Raw genomic sequence first — 23539 nt, forward strand, 5'->3', positions numbered from 1 at the left:
GCAAACAAGACCCTGCGAGTTAAAAGACTGTTTTTAGAGCACAGTCAGGGAGGGGGGGTTGGCGCTACTGAACGTCTGTAGCTACTACTGTGCGGCTAATGTAGCCATGTTTAGGAAATGGGTAATGGAGGAGGGGTCGACGTGGGGGCGGCGTCATGCAAAGGCACCAGCCTACAGGCACTGGTAACGGCACTGCTGCCGTTCTCACCGGCACGATACACCATGAGCCCGGTGGTGACGGTGGCACTGACGGTCTGGGGTCAGTGGAGAAGGAGGAGGGGGCCTCAGTTTGGATCCTGATGAGGAATAATCATAGATTTGTCCCGGGCAAGGTAGACAGAGGGTTTCAAAGTTGGCGCAGGGCAGGCATCAAAAGGATGGGGGACCTGTTCATACATGGGACTTTCCCTAGCTTGAAGGCACTGGAGGAGAAATTCAGTCTGTCCCCTGGAAACACCTTCAGATACCTTCAAGTCCGCGCCTTTCTCAAAAAACAGGTGGGGACATTTGCGTTGCTACCCTCTCGCAGGATACAGGACAGGGTGGTCTCTGGCATCTGGATAGGGGAGGGCAAGGTGTCGGACATTTACCAAGAACTGCAGGAGGCGGAGGAGGCCCCAGTGGAGGAACTGAAGGGCAAGTCGGAGGAGGTGCTGGGCACGGAGCTGGATGAGGGCCTGTGGGCTGGGTGAATTCCTCCTCATTGTGTGCCAGGCTCAGCTTAATTCAGTTTAAGGTGGTACATCGGGCACACATGACGAGGAGGAGAATGAGCAAGCTCTTTGGGGTTGAGGACAGATGTGCTAGATGTTCAGGAAGCCCAGCAAACCATGTCCATATGTTATGGGCAAGCCTGGCGCTTAAAGAATTCTGGAAGGGCTTTTTAAAGGCTATGTCCAAGGTCTTGGACTCTCGGGTAAAGCCGAGTCCGGAGATAGCGATATTTGGGGTGCCGGAAGATCTGGGAGTGCAGGAAGCGAAGGAGGCCGACGTCCTGGCCTTTGCCTCCCTGGTGGCCCGGGGACGGATCTTGTTAATGTGGAGAGACGCGAAACCCCCGAGTGTGGAGACCTGGGTTACTGACATGGGTTTTGTTTATTTTTTATTTTTTTCACTGGTTATGTAAAAATTCTGTTTGAGAAAAACCTTAATAAAAAAAAATGTAGTGGGCAATTGAGTGGTTAACAAACTGAGGGTAAAACTGCGAGCACTGATTCAGAGGGAAACGGCCACACCGGGCAGGAGTTACATTGTCCTATTCAATTAATGGGAATAAGCAGGGTGCTCCTGTTCAGCCAGGAACAGCTATTAGCCCATTACACAGGCTGATGGCCTCTTTCCTCTGTAAATTGGGGGTTAATTACATATTCATAGCTTTTTTGTGTTAACGGGGGGTGGCCAATCAAAAGCCCAGGTAGCAAGGATGAGTTGAAGACTGGATACCTCAGGGCAGAGCCATTGTTTGAGAAGCTCAGCAGATTTTAGAGAGGGAGAAATGAATCAAGTTCGAACAGGTGATGAGAAGGATTTGGGAAGCCACGGAGAGAGGCCATGAAAAGCTGCCACCGAGTCAGGCTTTTGAAAAACGGTCTAAAGGACCTACTATAACAGGGGTGGGCAAACTTTTCCATGCAAGGGCCACATTCAGAAATTCACAATTTTAAAGGGCCGCATAGTATATTAAGTAAAATAATTACTTCACCCGGTTATGATTCTGGGCGCCTCATATAGAACATAGAACAGTACAGCACAGAACAGGCCCTTCGGCCTTCGATGTTGTGCCGAGCAATGATCACCCTACTCAAGTCAACGTATCCACCCTATACCAGTAAGTAACCCAACAGCCCCCCCCCCCCCCCCATTAACCTTAAAAAAAAATTTAAAAAAAAATTTTTTTTTATGACTTGGTGGGCCGCATAAAGACCTTGCGGCCCGTGGGCCGTAGTTTGCCCACCCCTGTACTATAACAACAGAAATATATTCTGTAAATGCAAGTATCATTGTTGCCTGCCTACCTAAGTGGAGTTGAGAGCTGCATAATGGGATATTATGTGTTTGCATTAAAAGATATATGTAGGCTGTTCTTAGTGTTGATATTAAATTTGGTGGTAAAAGATACATGTAAGCTGTTCTTTTTAGGTTTGAAGTTTAAAGGGCAGCTTGGTAGCGCAGTTGTTAGCACTGTTGCCTCATGGCACTGAGGACCCAGGTTCGATCCCAGCCTCGGGTGACTGTCCGTGTGGGGTTTGCACATTCTCCCAGTGTCTGCGTGGGTCTTGTCATAATATACATCTATGTATATGATGGTGCAGACAGGCAGTGATTGACACACAGGATGACCAGTAAGCACACAGAACACAGCAGCCAATCACCAGACAGGACACGACCACTATAAAGCCAGAGAGCACCAGTTTTCCCGCTCTCTCGGGACCCAGCCTCTGAGGCAGTCAGAGTTCGTGAGCTAGCCAGTGCAAACACCATGTGGTAGCTAGTACGTCTGGTCAGGCTAGCATCAGGTCTCCAGTCAAGTCAGCATAGTGTCAACCCACAGTTGAACTGTATACAGTAGTCCCCCTTTATAACGCGGGTGTTGGGGTCCAAGACAGCCACCCGCGTTGCAACCGAGCCGCGGATATCCACGATGGGGGTTTTAAATTTATTTAAAAATCTATGCTAGCGCTTCCCATTGAGAGTCTACGGGGGGCGGGGGGAGAGGTCAGACCCCCGTAGACTCACAATGGGAAGCGCTAGCATAGATTTTTAAATAAATTTAAAACCCCCATCGTGGATCCAATTAAATTTCAGCGGCCGGCTCACTTTGATCCGGAGAAGGAAGCTGCTCTCACTGAAATCAGCCGGCCGCTGAAATTGACACTGCCCGCTGCTCTCTCCCTCCAATCCAACTTTTAAGTTTTAATGTTTCTGATTGGAGGGAGAGAGCAGCCGGCAGTGTCAATTTCTTTTTTTTTTCCTCCGGCTTGCCCCCTCTCCCCCCACATCCTCCAACTAGACCCCTCTCCCCCCACACCCTCCGGCTCGCCCCCTCTCCCCCCACACCTTCCGGCTCGCCCCCTCTCCCCCCACATCCTCCGGCTCGCCCCCTCCCCACACCCTCCGGCTCGCCCCCTCTCCCCCCACAGCGTCCAGCTCGCCCCCTCTCCCCCCACACCTTCCAGCTCGCTCCCTCTCCCCCTCTCCCCCACACCCTCCGGGTCGCTCCCTCTCCCCCTCTCCCCCACACCCTCCTGCTCTTCCCCACAGCGTCCAGCTCGCCCCCTCTCCCCCCACACCTTCCGGCTCGCTCCCTCTCCCCCACACCCTCCTGCTCGCCCCCACAGCGTCCAGCTTGCCCCCTGTCCCCCCACACCCTCCGGCTCGCCCCCTCCCCACACCCTCTGGCTCGCCCCCTCCCCCCCTCTCCTCCCCCGTCCCCCAACACCCGCAGGGCCCCCCTCTCTCCCCCAACACCCGCAGGGCCCTCCTCTCTCCCCCAACACCCGCAGGTCCACCCTCTCTCCCCCACACCCCCAGGGGGGTCTCCCCCACACCCACAGGGGGGTCTCCCCCACACCCGCCCACAACCGCTCCCCCCCAACACCCCCCCCCCCACCTCTCCCCCCCCAACACCCGCAGGACCCCCCTCTCTCCCGCAACACCCGCAGGGCCCCCTCTCTCCCCCACACCCCCAGGGGGGTCTCCCCCACACCCACAGGGGGGTCTCCCCCACACCCGCCCCCTCCTCTCCCCCCAACACCCGCCCCCTCCTCTCCCCCCCAACACCCGCCCCCCTCCTCTCCCCCCCAACACCCGCCCCCCTCCTCTCCCCCCCCCAACACCCGCCCCCCTCCTCTCCCCCCCAACACCCGCCCCCCTCCTCTCCCCCCAACACCCGCCCCCCTCCTCTCCCCCCCCAACACCCGCCCCCCTCCTCTCCCCCCCAACACCCGCCCCCCTCCTCTCCCCCCCCAACACCCGCCCCCCTCCTCTCCCCCCCAACACCCGCCCCCCTCCTCTCCCCCCCAACACCCGCCCCCCTCCTCTCCCCCCCCAACACCCGCCCCCCTCCTCTCCCCCAACACCCGCCCCCCTCCTCTCCCCCCCAACACCCGCCCCCCTCCTCTCCCCCCCCAACACCCGCCCCCCTCCTCTCCCCCCCAACACCCGCCCCCCTCCTCTCCCCCCCCAACACCCGCCCCCCTCCTCTCCCCCCCAACACCCGCAGGGCCATCCTCTCTCCCCCAACACCTGCAGGTCCACCCTCTCTCCCCCACACCCCCAGGGGGGTCTCCCCCACACCCGCCCCCTCCTCTCCCCCCCCAACACCCGCCCCCCCTCTTCTCCCCCCCAACACCCGCCCCCCTCCTCTCCCCCCCAACACCCGCCCCCCTCCTCTCCCCCCCAACACCCGCCCCCTCCTCTCCCCCCCAACACCCGCCCCCCTCCTCTCCCCCCCCAACACCCGCCCCCCTCCTCTCCCCCCCCAACACCCGCCCCCCTCCTCTCCCCCCCAACACCCGCCCCCCTCCTCTCCCCCCAACACCCGCCCCCCTCCTCTCCCCCCCCAACACCCGCCCCCCTCCTCTCCCCCCCAACACCCGCCCCCCTCCTCTCCCCCCCACAACACCCGCCCCCCTCCTCTCCCCCACCAACACCCGCCCCCCTCCTCTCCCCCCCCCAACACCCACCCCCCTCCTCTCCCCCCCCAACCCCCGCCCCCCTCCTCTCCCCAACACCCGCCCCCCTCCTCTCCCCCCCAACACCCGCCCCCCTCCTCTCCCCCCCAACACCCGCCCCCCTCCTCTCCCCCCCAACACCCGCCCCCCTCCTCTCCCCCCCCAACACCCGCCCCCCCTCCTCTCCCCCCCAACACCCGCAGGGCCATCCTCTCTCCCCCAACACCTGCAGGTCCACCCTCTCTCCCCCACACCCCCAGGGGGGTCTCCCCCACACCCGCCCCCTCCTCTCCCCCCCCCAACACCCGCCCCCCCCTCTTCTCCCCCCCCCCCAACACCAACCTTGCTGTCATGGATGACCCTATCAGGACCAAGGAGCTCCAAACAGCATCACTTAAGGGATCAATTCAGTGCAAAAACCTCGCCATCTTGCGATCCTCTTCTCCCCCCCCAAACACCCTCCCCCCCTCTTCTCCCCCCCCCCCCCAACACCCGCCCCCCCTCTTCTCCCCCCCAACACCCGCCCCCCCCTCGACAGTGTCAATTTCAGCGGCCGGCTGATTATTTCAGTGAGAGCAGCTTCCCTCTCTGGATCAAAGTGAGCCGGCCGCTGAAATTGACACTGCCGGCTGCTCTCTCCCTCCAATCCAACTTTTAAGTATTAATGTTTCTGATTGGAGGGAGAGAGCAGCGGGCAGTGTCAATTTCAGCGGCCGGCTCACTTTGATCCAGAGAGGGAAGCTGCTCTCACTGAAATAATCAGCCGGCCGCTGAAATTGACACAACTGACAGTTGGGGTCCATAATCCCCCCCGCGGTATATCGCGAACTGCGGTATTGCGGAGCGCGGTATAACGGGGGACTACTGTAATAGTTTAGATGTTAAATAAAATCATGTTGGATCTTATCAAGTGTTGGAGGTCTGTCTCTCGCTACACTGCATCAAGTGGGCAGCAGGGTAGCATGGTGGTTAGCATAAATGCTTCACAGCTCCAGGGTCCCAGGTTCGATTCCCGGCTGGGTCACTGTCTGTGTGGAGTCTGCACGTCCTCCCCCTGTGTGCGTGGGTTTCCTCCGGGTGCTCCGGTTTCCTCCCACAGTCCAAAGATGTGCGGGTTAGGTGGATTGGCCATGCTAAATTGCCCGTAGTGTCCTAATAAAAGTAAGGTTAAGGGGGGGTTGTTGGGTTACGGGTATAGGGTGGATACGTGGGTTTGAGTAGGGTGATCATGGCTCGGCACAACATTGAGGGCCGAAGGGCCTGTTCTGTGCTGTACTGTTCTATGTTCTAAGTGCAGTCCACATCGACCCACCCTGCCCAACACATCAGGTCACACCCCACAACCCAAAAATGATGTGAAAGGTAGGTGAATTGGCCACGCTAAATTGCCCCTTAATTGGAAAAACAATGGGTAGTCTACATTTTAAAAAAAAGGTTTGAAATTTAAAAGTTAAAAAATTGTTTTCTTCTGTTTTAATAAAGGTTTGTTTGTAAAAATAACCAAGCCCTATTTCTTATGCAATCACACCTTGAGCAAATCGATCTTTCCGCACAGTGTTCAAATTGTTTTTAAAACTTCGCGGTTCTGCAGTATCCATTGTTGGGATCTGACCAGGAGTCCGTAACAATAGTTTTTTAAAAAAGGTTAATTGCCAAAGAGTGTTGGGCCTTGGACACCATCCAGAGGAGCTCCTGTGCTCGGTATGACTCCAACCAGTAGACTGGATATAGCTGGATTGCAGAGCTTAGATCAGATTAGATGGTTGTAAAATTGCTTAGCCCTGTCTATTGCATGCTGCCTCTGCTTTTTGATAGGCAAGTAGTCCTGTGTTGTAACTTCACCAGATTGACACCTCATTTTTTAAGTATACCTGGTGCTGCTCCTGGCATTCATTCTGCACTCTTCATTGAGCCAGGGTTGATCCCCTGGTTTGACAGTAATAGCAGAATAGGGGATATGCCATGAAGTTAGATTATGGTTGAATACAATTCTGCTGCTGACAAAAGCGCACTGTTGTTCGTGGATGTTAAGTTTTGGATTTCTACATATTTGAAATCAATCCCATTTGGCACAGTAATAATGCCACACAACATGATGGAGGATATCCTCAATGTGAAGGCAATACTTTGTCTTCACAAGGACTATGGTGTTCACTCCGACCAATGCTGCATACATACGAACATCCGAATCAGTAGCAGGAGTAAGCCACTTGATCTGTCAATTCTGTTCCTCCATCCAATAAGATCATGGCTGCTCTGATTGTAACGTCAACCCGGTCTACATCCAATAGGTTTTCATCCCCCAATTAATCAAGAATCTATCTAGCTCTGACTTAAAAATATTCAAGGATTCTTTTTTCACTGCCTTTTTAAGGAAGAGAGTGCCAGAGACTCAGGACCCTCTGAAAGCAGAAATTTCTCCTCATCTCTGTTGTAAATGAGCGACCTGTTATTTTTAAACCTAGTTCTAGATTCTCCGACAAGAGGAAACATCCTTTCTACAGCCACCCTGTCAATAACCCTCATGATCTTAAAGGTTTCAATCAAGTTGCCTCTTACTCTTCTAAACTGTAGTGGATGCAAACCTAACCTACCCAACCTTTCCTCATATGACAACCTACCCATTCCTGGTAGTTATTGTCTGAACTGCTTCTAACATTTTTAGTCACCCTCTAAATAAGTCCTTTTTGATTTGGTATAAATTTTGGCTGATCACGACTCTGAATTGCTTCAGATCATTTCCTCCATTAATGGTGCTGTACGAATACCAATTGTTGTTGTTATTCTTATCAAACTCCTTGACAAACCCTCAAAGGAAACCAGTAAATTATATTGACAAGACTGCCCCTTTATCCTAACCACTAGACCATCAGGGAAGCCTGACTGCCCCTTTATAAACCAAATCATAGAATCATAGAATTTACAGTGCAGAAGGAGGTAATTTGGCCCATCAAGTCCGCACTGGCCCTTGGAATTAGCACCCCACTTAAGCACTCACCCGTAACCCAGTAACCCCACCTAACCTTTTTTTTAAATAAATGTTTTTTATTGGATTTTTGAACAGAGTATATTTTGTACACAGGATATGATATATACGTATATATAAGTAAGCATCTGATGGTGCCGGCGAGGCACTTCCGGAGGGCAATCCTTGAGTGGGTCTGATGCCGGTGTTGCCCCTCGCTTCTCCCGGCCGGATTTCGCCGCTGTTGTCTTCAGCTGGCCCTCCTGTCCTCCGCCTGTATTCTTCTTTTTCTCTGTTCCTGTGGATGTCAAGTTGGTTAATGTTTCCCTGCCCCCCCCCCCCCACCACCTCCATGGCTCTCCTCTATTGATCCCGGTCTCTTCCCTCACCCCCCGCCGTGGTTCACCTTTCCATCCTCTTAGACTGAGTTGTTCCCCTCCACCCCCTCTCCCAGTCTATCTCCCCCTTTCATGCTTTGGCTGCTTTCCCCTGGTTCCTGACTACCTGGCTATTCTTCTGCTTGTTTGCTGGAAAAATCGGGTGAAGGCTCCCATGTTCTGTGGAAGCTGTCGTCCGATCCTCGGATGGCGAATTTAATTTTCTCCATTTGGAGAGATTCCGAGAGGTAAGAGAGCCAGTCTGCAGCTCTGGGTGGTGCTGCTGACCGCCTTCCGAACAGGATTCTACGAAGGGCAATCCGGGAGGCAAAGGCAAGGGCGTCTGCCCTCCTCCCCAGCAATAGATCTGGCTGGTCTGAAACCCCGAAGACCGCCACTTTCGGGCATGGCTCCACTCTCACCATCACCATTTTGGACATGGCCTCGAAGAAGGCTGTCCGGTACTCCATGAGTCTGGGGCAAGACCAGAACATGTGGGCGTGGTTGGCCGGACCTCCTTGGCACTGTTCACATCTATCCTCCACCTCCGGGAAGAACCTACTCATACGGGTTCTTGTTAAGTGGGCTCTTTTAGTTGCGTCAGGCTGCTTTGTGAGTCTGAGATGTCGAGGGGCAGGTCATCTGCATAGAGTGAGACTCTGTGCTCTCTGCCGCCCCTTCGGATCCCCCTCCAGCTTTTTGTTGCTCTGAGCGCAATTGCTAGTGGCTCGATCGCTAGGGCGAACAGCAGCGGGGACAGTGAGCATCCTTGTCTGGTGCCCCTATGCAGCTGGAAGTATCGGGAGTTGGTGTCGTTTGTTCGTACGTTCGCCATGGAAGCGCTGTATAGGAGTTTTACCCAGGAGGTGAATCCTGTTCCAAGCCCAAACCGCTCCAGTACCTCTAAGGAATTTCCATTCGACTCTGTCGAAGGCCTTTTCTGCGTCTAGGGAGACGATCATCTCTGGTGTTCTCTCCCCGGAAGGGGTCATAATCATGTTCAGCAGGCGCCTGATGTTGGAGGTAAGCTGTCTACCTTTGACAAAGCCCGTCTCGTCCTCTGCGATCACCTCTGGCACGCAGTCTTCTAGCCATTTGGCTAGAATCTTGGCCAGTATTTTGGCATCTGCGTTTAGCAGTGAGATGGGTCTGTATGACCCACATTCTGTTGGGTCTTTATCTTTCTTAGGTATCAGCGAGATTGAGGCCTGTGCTAACGTGGGTGGCAGTGTGCCCTTGGCCAGCGAATCTGTGAACATCTCCCGCAGGTGCAGGGCCAGTGCTGTCGCAAATGTTTTGTAGAAGTCCGCCAGGAATCCATCCGGTCCTGGTGCCTTCCCCGCCTGCATGGAACTTATGCTGTCCGTGATCTCTCCCAATGCTAGTGGTGCTTCCAGACCCCATTTTCTGCCCTCCCCCACAACTGGTATGTCCAGTCCATCAAGGAACCGTTTCATCCCGGACTCCACCATTGGGGGCTCCGAGGTGTACAGCCCTTGGTAAAAGGCCCTGAATGCTTTGTTGGTCTTTTCTGGCTCTGTTTTTAATGCGCCTCGAGTATCCCTGATTTGTGCAATTTCTCTGGTGGCTGCCTGCTTTCTCAGCTGGTGTGCCAGCAGGCAGCTGGCTTTGTCTCAGTGTTCGTATAGAGTCCCACATGCTTGGCGGAGTTGAAGCACTGCTTTCCTGGTGGAGAGTAGATCAAAGTTCCTTTGTAACTCTTTCCTCTCCGCCAGGAGCTCTACGGTCGGGGCCTCGGAGTATTTGTGGTCTACCTCCAGGATGGAGTCGACCAGCTGCTGCCGAGCTGCCCTTTCCTTCCTATCTCTTTGCGCTTTGAAAGCGATGATTTCCCCTCTTCGTCCGGCCTTTAGCGCTTCCCAAGATGTTGAGTATGAGACCTCCCTGTTCTGGTTGTTCTCCGTGTATTCTGCTATGGCCCGCGATATCTTTTCGTTGAAGGCCTTGTCAGCTAGTAGGGCAATGTCCAACCTCCATGTGGGGCGTTGGGCCCTGCCCGTTTCCAGCCTCGCGTCCATGTAGTGTGGAGTGTGGTCTGATATCACAATTGCGGAGTATTCCACTTTGTCTATCCCCGGAAGCACAGTTTTCCCCACCACAAAGAAGTCAATTCTGGTGTATATGTTGTGGCCACCTAACCTTTTTGGACACTAAGGGCAATTTAGCGTGGCCAATCCACCTAACCTGCACATCTTTGATTAATATTTGGAACTTTATTTATATCCTTATATTTATTTACATCTGCATCTTATCTTTAATAATGGTTTCCATAACTTTACCCAAAATAAATGTCAAACTCACTGGTCAGTCATGTCCTGGATCACTTTTTCTACTTTAAAAAAAAACAGGAGTAACAACTGAATTCTCCTTTTCCTTGGCATCTCTCCAGTATTCATTCAGTACCCGAGTTCCTGCAGGTTCTCCCTTTGTTTCCTCGAGAATCCTTGGGTGGATCTTAAATCGACCCTTGAGATTTATTTCCCAACTATTTATACAGTTGTTGAGCTGCGAGTAAGTGTCACAATTCACTTTTGATCTCTAGCTTTTATAACTTCAGAGGATATCAAGAATCACATGTAGTCCAGACCGCAACAGTTTTCCATCTACAAAGCACATTAATGAACCAATTTTATTACAATCCAGAAGTTTATTCTGATGCTAGCCCACAAATTAAAAGTGTTATGAATCAATTTCATAACTGGTCTCAGAAACGGGAGGATTTCAAACATCAAAACCCTATTTAAAGAAAGGACAGGGTTGAACCCAATAACCACAGAACAGCCAATCAAATGCCAACAGTGGGAAAACTACTGGAGATCATGATCAAGGACAAAATGCTCCTCACTTGGAGAAGCATAGGTAAATAAGTGATAGACAGCACAGATTTCAGCAAATCATGCCTAATAACCTGATTGAGTTGACGTCACAAAGTTGGTTGATGAAGGTAGTGCAGTGGATGTTGTGTGCATGGAGTTTCAAAAGGCATATGAGAAGGTATCACATAATACACTTTGGGTATGAAATTGGTCAAGACATAGGAGGTTGACAGTAGTGATGATCAGCAAAAGACTGTGCGTTGACAAATCTTCCAAGGTGTCATGACAGGGCAGGCTGATAAGGGATATGTGACTTCACAAACAGAGGCAATGAGGGTACCCAGCAGGGTAGCATGGTGGTTAGCATAAATGCTTCACAGCTCCAGGGTCCCAGGTTCGATTCCCGGCTGGGTCACTGTCTGTGTGGAGTCTGCACGTCCTCCCCCTGTGTGCGTGGGTTTCCTCCGGGTGCTCCGGTTTCCTCCCACAGTCCAAAGATGTGTGGGTTAGGTGGATTGGCCATGCTAAATTGCCCGTAGTGTCCTAATAAAAGTAAGGTTAAGGGGGGGGTTGTTGGGTTACGGGTATAGGGTGGATACGTGGGTTTGAGTAGGGTGATAATGGCTTGGCACAACATTGAGGGCCGAAGGGCCTGTTCTGTGCTGTACTGTTCTATGTTCTATGAATACAAAAAATAAGGAAGTCACGCTAAAATCATAACAAATCACTAATTCGGCCCCAGTTGGAGCAGTGTGTACAGTTCTGGGCATCACTAGGAAGGATGTCAAGGCCTTAGAGAGGGTGCAGAGGAAAAGTTGAAATTGATTATTTCTTAACTAATAAAACAGGACATTGACCTCGGTGATAAGCTTCATTAAGTCCCACTTACTTGAGATTAGTTGCTGCGTTTTCTTCCTCTCTGCCATGTGCCACTGCCAGTTCACCAAAGCATGGTCCTGATTTTGTGATTTTGCATAAATAATGTCTTTAGACTTCTTGTCATATACCTGCAACTCCTGGGGCCTGATTTCAGTAGGATGACGATCGGAGATTGCATTGGCTATCTGAACAATATAGGAAACAGTAGGTTAAGCAGATAAGCATTCTGCCACTAAGCACTGGCCAGCACAGCCAGTGCTGGAGAAAGGAACAGAGTTGTACTAGAAACAGATGTAAGAAGTCATATTGCCTCTTTATCTATGGGACCTGGTCTCAAATCACCAACAGAATGAAAGTCTCAGGTTGTAATGGTAACATTCAGAATTGATGGGCAGGAAACGATCAGCTGGTTGATCAAGTCTTCCACACAGAACTGCAAAAGTTGTAACATCATGACAGTGACCCGGGGCCGGGATCAAACCCGGGTACTCGACGCCGTGAGGCAGCATGCTAACCACTGTGCCACCCAAACATCATGACTTGGTGCAGATAACATCTTGCCCACATGCCCACACATTCACCTGCCCACCTATTCCCATCAGTTCGCATACCTGCTTATCTCCCAACACCCACCTGCACACATACCCTTCCACACATCCCCACCTGCCCATATGCCCACCTACCCACTCATCCACCATCAGCCATGCATTCCCATGCTAGAGGCAAAAAAAAAGTAGCCAAAAAATAATGCTGGTCACGGGAAAGAAAATTGCTACATTCTGCTCTGACCATCTTAGGTCGTTGAAATTTGGCCCATCAAGTTTGCACTGACACATGAAAAACACCTAACCTACCTATCTAATCAGCACTTGGTCCACAGCCTTGAATGTTAGGACATACCAAGGGCTCATCCAGGTACATTTTAAAGGATGTGAAGCAACTCGCCTCTACCAACATCCCAGGCAGTGCATTCCAGACCATCAGCACCCTCTGGGTAAATAAGTTTTTTTCCTCACATCGCCCCAAAATCTCCTGCCCCTCACCTTGAACTTGTGCCCCCTTGTTATTGATCCTTCAACAAAGTAGAACAGCTGCTCCCTATCCACCATGTCTATGCCCCTCATAATGTTGTATACATCAATCAGGTCATCCCTCAGTCTTCTCAGTTTTCATTCTCCAATGAAAACAACCCAAGCCTATCCAACCACACTTCATAACTTAAAAGTTCATTCCCAGGCAACACCCTATTGCCTCTGCACCCTCTCCAGTACAATCACATATTTCCTATAATGTGGCGACCAGAATTGCACACAGGATTCCAGCTGCGACCTCACCAAAATTCTATACAACTCCAACACAACTTCCCTGCTTTTGTAATCTATGTCTCAATTGATAAGGGCAAATATCTCATATGTCTTTTTCACCATCCTATTAACCTGCCCTCCCGTCTTCAGAGATATTGGACAAATACGCCAAGGTCATGGCGTTCACCGAATACTTCCTTGCCAAATTACTCCTTCTGCAGTGCACCACCTCACATTTTTCAGGGTTAAATTCCACCTGCCACTTATCTGCCCATTTGACCAACCTGTCTATAATCTTCCCGAAACCCAAGACACTCAACCTCACTGTTAACCACCCGGCAAATCTTTGTGTCATCCGCAAACTTACTCATCCTACCCCCCACAAAATCATCTATGTTGTTTACATAAGAACTAGGAGAAGGAGTAGACCATCTGGCCCCTCGAGCCTGCTCCGTAATTAAATACAATCATGGACTCAGTTCCACTTAGCCGCTCGTTCACCATAACCTTTTATTACTTCAATGTTCAAAAATCTATCTACCTAGAGGCAGCACGGTGACACAGTGGTTAGCACTGCTGCCGAGGTCTCAGGTTCGATCCCGACCCTGGACCACTGTCCGCGTGGAGTTTGCACATTATCCCGGTGTTTGCGTGGATTTCACCCCCACAACCCAAATATGTGAAGGGGAGGTGGATTGGCCACGCTAAATTTCCCCTTAATTGGAAAAAATTAATTGGGTACTCTCAATTTATTTTAAAAATCTATCCACCTTTGCCTTAAAAATATTTAACGGGGGGGGGGGGGGGGGGTCACGATGGCGCAGTGGTTAGCGTGACTGCCTGCGGCGCTGAAGACCCAGGTTCGATCCCGGCCCTGGGTCAATATCCATGCGGAGTTTGCACCTTCTCCCCATGTCTGCGAGGGTTTCACCCCACAACCCAAAGATGGGCAAGTTTGGTGAATTAGCCATGCTAAATTGACCTTAATTGGAAAAAAACAATTAGGTACTTTAAATTTAAAAAAAAGATTTAACGAGGCAGCCTCACTGGGCAGGGAATTCCACAGATTCACAACCCTTTGGGTGAGGAAGTTCCTCCTTGGCTCAGTCCTAAATCTGCTCCCCCTTATTTTGAGACTATGCCCCCTAGTTCTAGTTTCGCCCGCCAGTGGAAACAACCTCCCTGCTTCTATCCTATCTGTTCCCTTCATCATTTTATATGTTTCTATAAGATCCCCTCTCATTCTTCTAAATTCCAATGAGTATAGTCCCAGTCTACTTCGGCTCTCCTCATAAAGTCATCCTCTCAACTTCGGATTCAACCTGGTGAATCTCCTCTGCCCACCCTCCAGTGCCAATACATCCTTTCTCAAGCGAGGAGACCAAAACTCTACACAGTACTCCAGATGTCGCCTCACAAGCACCCTATACAGCTGCAACATAACCTCCCTCCGTTTAAATTCAAACAGTTGCAGACCCAAGACTGATCCCTGAGGCACACCACTAGCCACTGATCGGTAACCAGAAAAACAATCATTTATCTCCACTCTTTGCTTTCTGTCAGTTAACCAATCCTCTATCCATGCTAATACCGTATCCGTGACACCATGCACCTTTATCTTATGCAGCAGCCTTTTGTGCGGCACCTTGTCGAATGCCTTCTTGAAATCCAGATACACTGCGTTTTCCACCGCACTCATAATGTCCTCAAAGAATCCCACTAAATTAGTCAAACATGACTTGCCTTTCATGAACCCATGCTGCATCTGCCCAATGAGACAATTTCTATATAAATGATGAATAATAGGGACCCAGCACATATACCTATGGTACCGCCACTGGACACTGGCCTCCAAGTACTAAAGCAGCTATCTGTCATCACCTTCTAACTCCTACTACTAAGCCAATTTTGAATCCACCGAATCAAATTACCATAAATCCCATGTACATTTGCCTGCTTTCTCAGTCTCCCATGTGGGACCTTGTCAAAGTTTTGCTGAAATCCATATAAACTACATCAACTGCACTACCCTCATCTACACACCTGGTCACCTCGTTAAAAAATTCAATCAAGTTTGTTAGGCATGACCCCCCTCTGACAAAGCCAAGCTGACTATCGCTGCTCAAACCTTGCCTCCCAAGTGTTCTATTTTAGTTTTGTTTCGATTAAGCAGCAATTTAGCATAGCCAATCCACCTACCCGACTCTCCAAGTGGAGATAGATTCTCTCCTTCAGAACTTTCTCCAATAGTTTCCCTAGCACTGACGGGAGACTCATTGATCTGCAGTGTTTGATGTGGACACTACAGTGGCAGCTTTACTTGGTATCTAACTGTGCTATACCTGACCTAGGAGTACTTAATTTTTTTTAATAAACAATTTTATTGAGGTATTTTTGAGATATAAAACAGCAACATTATACCGTAATGTACAAAAAGCAAACAAGACATACTACAAGCATCAGCTCCCCTCTCGCAAGAACCTGCCTCCTCCCCCCGCTGATGAATAATTCTCCACAAAGAAGTCAACGAGTGGCTGCCACATCCGGGTGAACTCTGACAGTGATCCTCTCAAGGCAAACTTAATTTTCTCCAGCCCGAGAAAGCTCGCCATGTTCGAAAGCCATACTTCAGACTTCGGGGGCTTTGAGTCCCTCCATGCCAACAGTATTCGTCGCCGGGCTACCAGGGAAGCAAAGGACAAGACGCCGGCCTCTTTCTCCTCCTGGATCCTCCGAAACCCCAAAAATGCCACCTCAGGACTGATTGCTACCCCAGTCTTCCATACCCGGGACATGACGTCCGCGAATCCCTGCCAGTACCACCTGAGTTTAGGACACGCCCAGAACATGTGTACATGATTCACTGGTCCTCTGGCACATCTAGCACATTTGTCTTCCAGCCCAAAGAATTTGCTCATCCGGACCACCGTCATGTGGGCCCAATGTACGACCTTGATCTGGATCAGACTGAACCTGGCTCATGTTGCGGTCGTATTTACTCTACTCAAAGCGTCTGCCCATATGCTGTCCTCTATCTCTGCAAGGGGTCCTTATCCCGCTTCAGGATCAGAGAGATCAGCGCCCGTGACATTGTCGGGGGCAAAGCCCCCCCCTCCCATGCCTCATTGAAGGCTCGCACCAACAGGGGGCCTACCAGATCTGCATACTTCTTATAAAATTCCACCAGGAACCCATCCGGCCCCGGCGCCCACATCCTGCTCGACTTCTCCCCATACTCATATACCGCGCCTTGCGCCTTTCTCCACTGTGTCTCCGCCTTTCTGGTGGTCAACAAGTCGAACTTGGCCTGCAAACTACGCCGTTCCCCCAGCAACCCCTCCTCCGGTGCCTCCGCGTACCTCCTATCCGCATCCAGGAGCTCCCCCACAAGTCTCTCCCTCTCCTTCCTCTCCCTCCTTTCCCTGTGGGCCCGGATGGAAATCAGCTCCCCCCCCGGATCACTGCTTTCAGAGCCTCCCAGACCATCCCCACCCGGACCTCCCCCGTGTCGTTGGTCTCAAGATACCCCTCAATACTTCCCCGGACCCTCCTACACACCTCCTAATCAGCCAGCATCCCCACATCCAGGCGCCACAGCGGGCGCTGGTCCCGTGCCTCCCCCATCTCCAGATCGACCCAGTGCTGAGAATGGTCTGAAATTGCTATGGCCGAATACTCGGCATCCTGCACCTTCGGGATCAATCCCCTGCTCAGGACGAAAAAATCTATTTGGGAGTAAACCCTATGGACATGGGAGAAAAAGGAATACTCCCGCACCCTCGGCCTCCCAAACCAGGGATCCACCTCTCCCATCTGGTCCATAAACCCCCTCAGCACCTTGGCCGCCGCCGATCTCCTACCTGTCCTTGAACTGGACCCTGCCTCCAGGTCCGGAATGCGGCCCAACATGCGCCTCATAAAGCCAGCATCATCCCAATTCGGGGCATATACATTAACCAGCACCACCTTCTCTCCCTGCAGCCTACCCTTCACCATAATATATCTGCCCTTCTTCCTGTCCGACACCACCTCAGACGCCTCGAACGCCACCCTCTTCCCCACCAGAATCGCCACCCCCCGGTTCTTCGCGTCTAATCCTGAGTGGAAAACCTGCCTCACCCACCCCTTCCTCAGATGAACCTGGTCCGACACCTTCAAGTGGGTCTCCTGGAGCATAGCCACGTCCGCCTTCAGCCCCTTCAGATGAGAAAATACCCTGGTTCTCTTAACCGGCCCATTCAGCCCCCTCACGTTCCAGGTGATAAGTCGGATCAGAGGGCACCCCGCCCCCCTCCGACTAGCCATAGCTCATCGACTGCTCGCCCCAGGCCAGCACACCCCGCCCAACCCGTTCCCCATGGCGATAACGCCTCTCCTCTACCCCCCCGGCGCACACCAGCTCCTTTCCTGGCCATTCCAGCAGCAACCCGGTACCCCCCCCCCCCAACCAGGCTAGGACCCCTCCTAGCCGCGACGCACCCTCCATGGTACTTCCGTGAGTCAGCTTCTGCTGACCCCGGCATCTCTCGCCAAAACCCGGCCCCAACACACCGAACTTTTAATTAGAGATGCTTTCGTTGCGGGTATTCAATCTTCCCAGATCCGCCAGAGACTCTTAGAGAAAGAAACTTTAAGCCTCGTCGAGGCACGGGCCCTCGCCTCCTCTCTCGATGTCACTAATCGCAACGCCCGCACGTACACTCCCGACCGGGCAGTGGCCCCCTGGGCAACATGGAACGCAACACCCCTCAGCTCCTCAGACTCGGACCCCCTCAGGCCTGCGCCGCAGGGCACCCCGATAAACCCACGGAGCCCCGCTGCTACTTTTGCACACCCGCCAGCGCTGCCCGGCCCGCACCACAACCTGTAAAAGCTGCGGCAAAAAGGGCCATTTTGCGGCCGTTTGCCAGTCCAAGACGGTCGCTGCAGTCCCGAGCAGCGACCGCGCGTCTCCCCCCCCCCGCGCGCTCCTCATGGGCCCCGTGCGGCCCAGGGACCTCGCTGCCCCCACCCCCCACCGCCACGAGTGATCCTCGGGTGCCGCCATTTTGGGCCCCCGACTCCATGTGCGATCCCCGGGCGCCGCCATTTTGTTCACCCCCCACCACGTGCGGCCGATGGGTGCCGCCATCTTGGATCGGCACCGGAGGACCCCGCAAGTGACCACTCGCTGCCGGATGACGACTCGGAGTTCCTGCCACGACTCGCCTCAGTAACATTGGACCAGTCACTGCCCTGCACGCTGTCCACGGCGACAACGAAGATCCTTCTCAACGGCCACGAGATGAGCTGCCTGCTGGAATTCGGGAGCACAGAAAGTTTTGTCCACCTCGCCACGCTGCGCACTTCCCGTTTACCCGGTAAAACAAAGAATCGCTCTGGCCTCCGGTTCGCACTCGGTCCAGATCACAGGGTGCTGCATAGCAGACCATATGCTCCAGGGGAGGGAGTTTAAAAACTATAAACTCTTCGTCCTTCCCCACCTCTGCGCGGCAACACTCCTGGGGTTAGATTTCTAGTGCAACCTCCAGAGTTTAACTTCGGCGGCCCTATGCCCCCCCCCTTACTGTCTGCAGCCTCGCGACCCTCAAGGTCGATCCCCCATCCTTGTTTGCAAACCTCACCCCGGATTGCAAACCCGTCGCTACCAGGAGCAGATGGTACAGTGCCCAGGACCGGACCTTCATCAGGTCCGAAGTCCAATGGCTTCTGAAGGAACGGGTTATCGAGGCAAGCAACAGCCCCTGGCGAGCACAAGTGCTGGTGGCTAAGACCGGGGAGAAAAATCGGATGGTCATAGACTACAGTCAAGACCATATACAGGTTTACGCAGTTGGACGCGTATCCTCTCCCACGTATCTCCGACCTGGTCAACAGGATCGCGCAGTACAAGGTTTTTTCCACAGTGGACCTTAAGTCCGCCTACCATCAGCTCCCCATCTGCGCGAGTGACCGAACGTACACTGCGTTCGAAGCAGATGGGCGACTCTACCACTTTTTAAGGGTTCCTTTCGGTGTCACAAATGGGGTCTCGGTCTTCCAAAGGGAGATGGGCCCAACACGGTTTACGGGCAACCTTCCCGTATCTCGACAATGTCACCATCTGCGGCCACGACCAGCAGGACCACGACACCAACCTCCGCAAATTCCTCCGTACCACAAAAGTCCTTAACCTGACCTACAATAAGGATAAATGCGTGTTTAGCACAGACCGTCTAGCCATACTCAGCTACGTAGTGCGTAACGGAGTGATAGGCCCCGACGCTGAACGCATGCACCCCCTGATGGAGCTCCCCCTGCCCCACTCCCTCAAAGCCCTCAAGTGCTGTTTGGGCTTCTTCTCCTATTACGCCCAGTGGGTCCCCAATTACGCAGACAAAGCCCGTCCACTCATCCAGTCCACCACGTTTCCCCTGTCGATGGAGGCCCTGCCAGGCCTTTAGCCGCATCAAAGCAGACACTGCAAAGGCCATGATGCGTGCTATCGACGAGTCCCTCCCCTTTCAAGTCGAGAGCGACGCGTCGGATGTTGCTCTGGCGGCCACCCTCAACCAAGCGGGCAGACCCGTGGCCTTCTTCTCCCGTGCCCTGCACGCTTCCGAAATCCACCATTCCTCGGTCGAAAAGGAAGCCCAGGCCATAGTCGAAGCTGTGCGACATTGGAGGCACTATCTGGCCGGCAGGGGGTTTACCCTCCTCACAGACCAACGGTCAGTGGCTTTCATGCTTGATAATGCACAGAGGGGCAAGATAAAGAATGATAGGATCTTGCGGTGGAGGATCGAGTTGTCCACGACATCGTGTATTGTCCTGGGAAGATAAAAGAGCCTCCCGATGCCCTGTCCCGCGGCACCTGTGCCAACGCACAAGTGGACTGCTTCCGAACCCTCTGCCACTCGGGGGTCACCCGCTTTTTCCATTTCATAAAGACCCGCAACCTGCCCTACTCCATCGAGGAGGTCAGGACAGTGACCAGGGAATGCCACATCTGCACGGAGTGCAAGCCGCACTTCTACCGCCCTGAACAAGCGCATCTGATAAAGGCTTCCCGCCCCTTTGAACGTCTCAGCATGGACTTCAAAGGTCCCCTCCCCTCCAACAACCGCAACACGTACTTCCTCAACATGATTGACGAGTACTCCCGTTTCCCTTTCGCCATCCCCTGCCCCGACATGACCACGACCACCATTATCAAAGCACTGCACACCATCTTCTCCCTGTTCGGTTACCCCGCATACATTCATAGCGATCGGGGCTCCTCATTTATGAGTGATGAGCTGCGTCAATTCCTGCTCAGCAGGGCATCACCCTACAACCCCCGGGGTAACGGACAGGTTGAGAGGGAGAACGGTACGGTCTGGAAGACCGTCCTGCTGGCCCTACGGTCCAGAAATCTCCCAGTCTCCCTCCACTCAATCCGGTCACTTCTCTGTACCGCCACTAACCAAACGCCTCATGGACGTCTTCTTGTTTTTCCCAGGAAGTCTTCCTCAGGGACCCCGCTCCCGACCTGGCTGGCTACCCCCGGGCCCATTTTGCTCCGGAAACATGTGCGGGTGCAGAAGTCGGACCCGTTGGTCCGTAGCTCACTCGGCTAAATCGCTGGCTTTTAAAGCAGACCAAGCAGGCCAGCAGCACGGTTCGATTCCCGTACCAGCCTCCCCGGACAGGCGCCGGAATGTGGCGACTAGGGGCTTTTCACAGTAACTTCATTGAAGCCTACTCGTGACAATAAGCGATTTTCATTTCATTTTTAATTTCAAAGAGTCCAGCTACTCCACGCAAATCCGCAATACGCGTATGTGGAGTATCCCGACGGCCGACAGGACACGGTCTCCCTCCGGGACCTGGTACCCGCCGAATCTCGGCCACACCCCCCATCACCAGCAACCCCCCCCCTTCCCCCCACCCCAGACTCCCACTGCCCCCAGGACCGACGCCCCCACAGTTCAGCGGACAGGAACCCCCTTCCCCGGCCTGGCCCCCACTAGCTCCGACCAGGGGTACGAACACAGGAACAAGATCGTCGCTCCCGGAGTCACGGACGACCACCGCTCCGACGTCGCCGGCACAGCTGCGCAGGTCAAGCAGGACATCGAAGGCGCCCACTCGACTGATTGAATCGATGTGACCTACTGGTGGACTTCTGCCTGCGGATGGACTCTTATGATTTTTCTTTTGGATCTCATCTTCGTCTCGTGTCCAATTGATGGTGCATCAACCAGCACCGGCCCACGATCTTGGAGAACTTTTTATAAAACTCCACCGGGTATCCGTCCGGCCCGGGGCTTTACCTGACTGCATGACCTTCAGTACTTCTTCGGTCCTGATCGGGCCGAAGAACCAACCAACCCCCTACCAACCCCCTACCTACTCTTGGGAAGGTCAGATGGTCCAAAAAGCGCCTCATCCCCTCCAGTCCTGTGGGGGGTTCCGATGTGTACAGCTTGCTATAGAAGTCCCTTGTTCAGTCCTACCGGGTGCCCCACCAGGTTTCCCTCCCCGTCAACTATCTTTTCTGTTTCCCTAGCCGCTTCTCTCTTTCTTAGTTATTGTGCAAGCATTCTGCTGGCCTTCTCCCCATGCTCGTATATTACACCCTCTGCCCTTCTAAGCTGCTCTACGGCCTCCTGTAGACAACACCCCAAACTCGTCCTGCAGCCTCTGCTGTTTCCTAAGTAACTCTGGCCTCGGGGACTCCGCAAAGCTCCTGTCCGTCCTTAAAATTTCCTTAACCAGTCGGTCCGTTTCTGCCCTGTATGTCCTGTCCCTATGGGCTGGGATTGAAATCAGCTCCCCTCTCACCACTGCCTTCAGTGCCTCCCAGAGCACCGCTGCTGATACTTCTCCAGTTACATTTACCTGCAGGTAATTCTGCATGCATTTCCTCAGCCTCTAACACACTACCTCGTCCGCCAGCAGCCCAACTTCCAGCCTCCATTGTGGGTGCTGAAAGCTGTCTTTGCAAATCTGCAGATCAACCCAGTGCGGAGCATGGTCCGATATGGTAACTGCCGAATATTCTGCACCCGTCATCCCTGTCAGCAAGTCCCTGCTCATGATAAAGAAATCGATTCAGGAATACACCTTGTGGACATGAGAATAGAACAAAACCTCTTTCGCCAACGGCCGACTAAATCTCCATGGGTCAGCTCCCCCCATTTGCTTCATGAACCCTATCAATTCCTTTGTCATCGCTGGCCCCCAACCCGATTTTCAACACGACCAGTCCACACCCATGATCAGTTGGCATGAGTCCAAGTCAGGGATCTTCCCCAGCAACCTCTTAATAAAATCTACGTCATCCCAATTAGGGGAATGTATGATGACCAGGACTACTCTCACCCACTCGAGCTTACCCCTAACCGTAGCAAATCTGGCACCCCCGTCCACAACTGTGCCCTCCACCTCAAATTGGACCCACTAGTTGATCAAGATTGCAACCCCCCTGGTCTTAGCGTCAAGCACTGAATGGAAGACCTGACTAATCCAGCCCTTCCTTAATCTGACCTGGTCAGCCACTTTCAGATGAGTCTCCTGTAACATGACTATGTCTGCCTTCAAAACCCGCAAATGCTCGAACACACGCGCCCTCTTGACTGGCCCGTTTAGCCCTCTCACATTCCAGGTGATCAGCCTGTTTGGGGGGCACCTCACCCTCCCCCTTAGCCAATCAGCCATCTCCTTTCTTTGGCCAGCCCCCAAGCCATGTGCCGCGCTTCCTCTGGCCCGCCTCCTGGCCGCCTCCACCCCTGACCTCCTCACTCTTCCATGCCCAATTTCCATCATCGTCAGCAGACCTACTCCCCCCCCCCCCTATAACAACACCACCCTATAACCTAACCCCTGCCATAAACTAGCTGAATGAACACCCTCCACCTGGCTTCTGGTTAGCCTGATGGCTCCCAACTCCGGCGCCAGCGAGTCTCTCACCTATTGTTCCCTGGCTCCCTTCTCCCCGGCCCATCCACACCACTTCCCCAAATCAGCCCTGCTTGAACAAATACTCTAAACAGGTCAGAGACAGCCCCAACAATAGTGCAATTTAAGTCATACAAAACGAAATAGCAGGCACTGTCACCCATTCCTATCCGAACGCAGAAAGAGATCGCAAAAATTCCCCAAAAAACACTCCCCACAACCGAACCATTCTAACTATTCTCTTTTTCTAACAAAACTCCAACACAAAAGCGAAAGAGACATGAAGAGAAAAAAGACAAAAAAGACATAAAAACCAAGATGCAAAAGCATGAAAAACATGCAGGCATCTCTCAGAAACAAGAGAGAAAGAATGAAAAGTTCCAACACGAGTCCAAGAGTCCTCAGCTCGGGACCAGTCCGTGCCTCTTTGCGAAGTCCATCGCCTCCTCGGGCTCCTCGAAATAATGGTGCTGGCCCTCGTGCGTAACCCACAGTCGCGCCGGATAGAGCACCCAAATTTCACCTGCTTCTTATGCAAAATCTCTTTAATTTGCCTGTAGCCTGCCCTCCTTCTGGCCACCTC

General features: G+C 52.9%; 1 protein-coding gene across 9 annotated transcripts in view; it reads right to left on the minus strand.

Moving 5' to 3' along the window:
• The window catches only part of LOC119953474 (mycbp associated protein), a 229365-nt gene that overhangs the window by 136870 nt on the left and 68956 nt on the right, over nt 1-23539 (minus strand). For all 9 annotated transcript variants that reach the window (XM_038777797.1, XM_038777791.1, XM_038777794.1 and 6 more), the window contains exon 5: nt 11742-11916. In XM_038777797.1, the coding sequence (XP_038633725.1) occupies nt 11742-11916 (175 nt within the window). The remainder of the gene's footprint in view (nt 1-11741; nt 11917-23539) is intronic.

This window comes from Scyliorhinus canicula, chromosome 18, assembly GCF_902713615.1.
Source record: "Scyliorhinus canicula chromosome 18, sScyCan1.1, whole genome shotgun sequence".
Classification (NCBI taxonomy): Eukaryota; Metazoa; Chordata; class Chondrichthyes; order Carcharhiniformes; family Scyliorhinidae; genus Scyliorhinus; species Scyliorhinus canicula.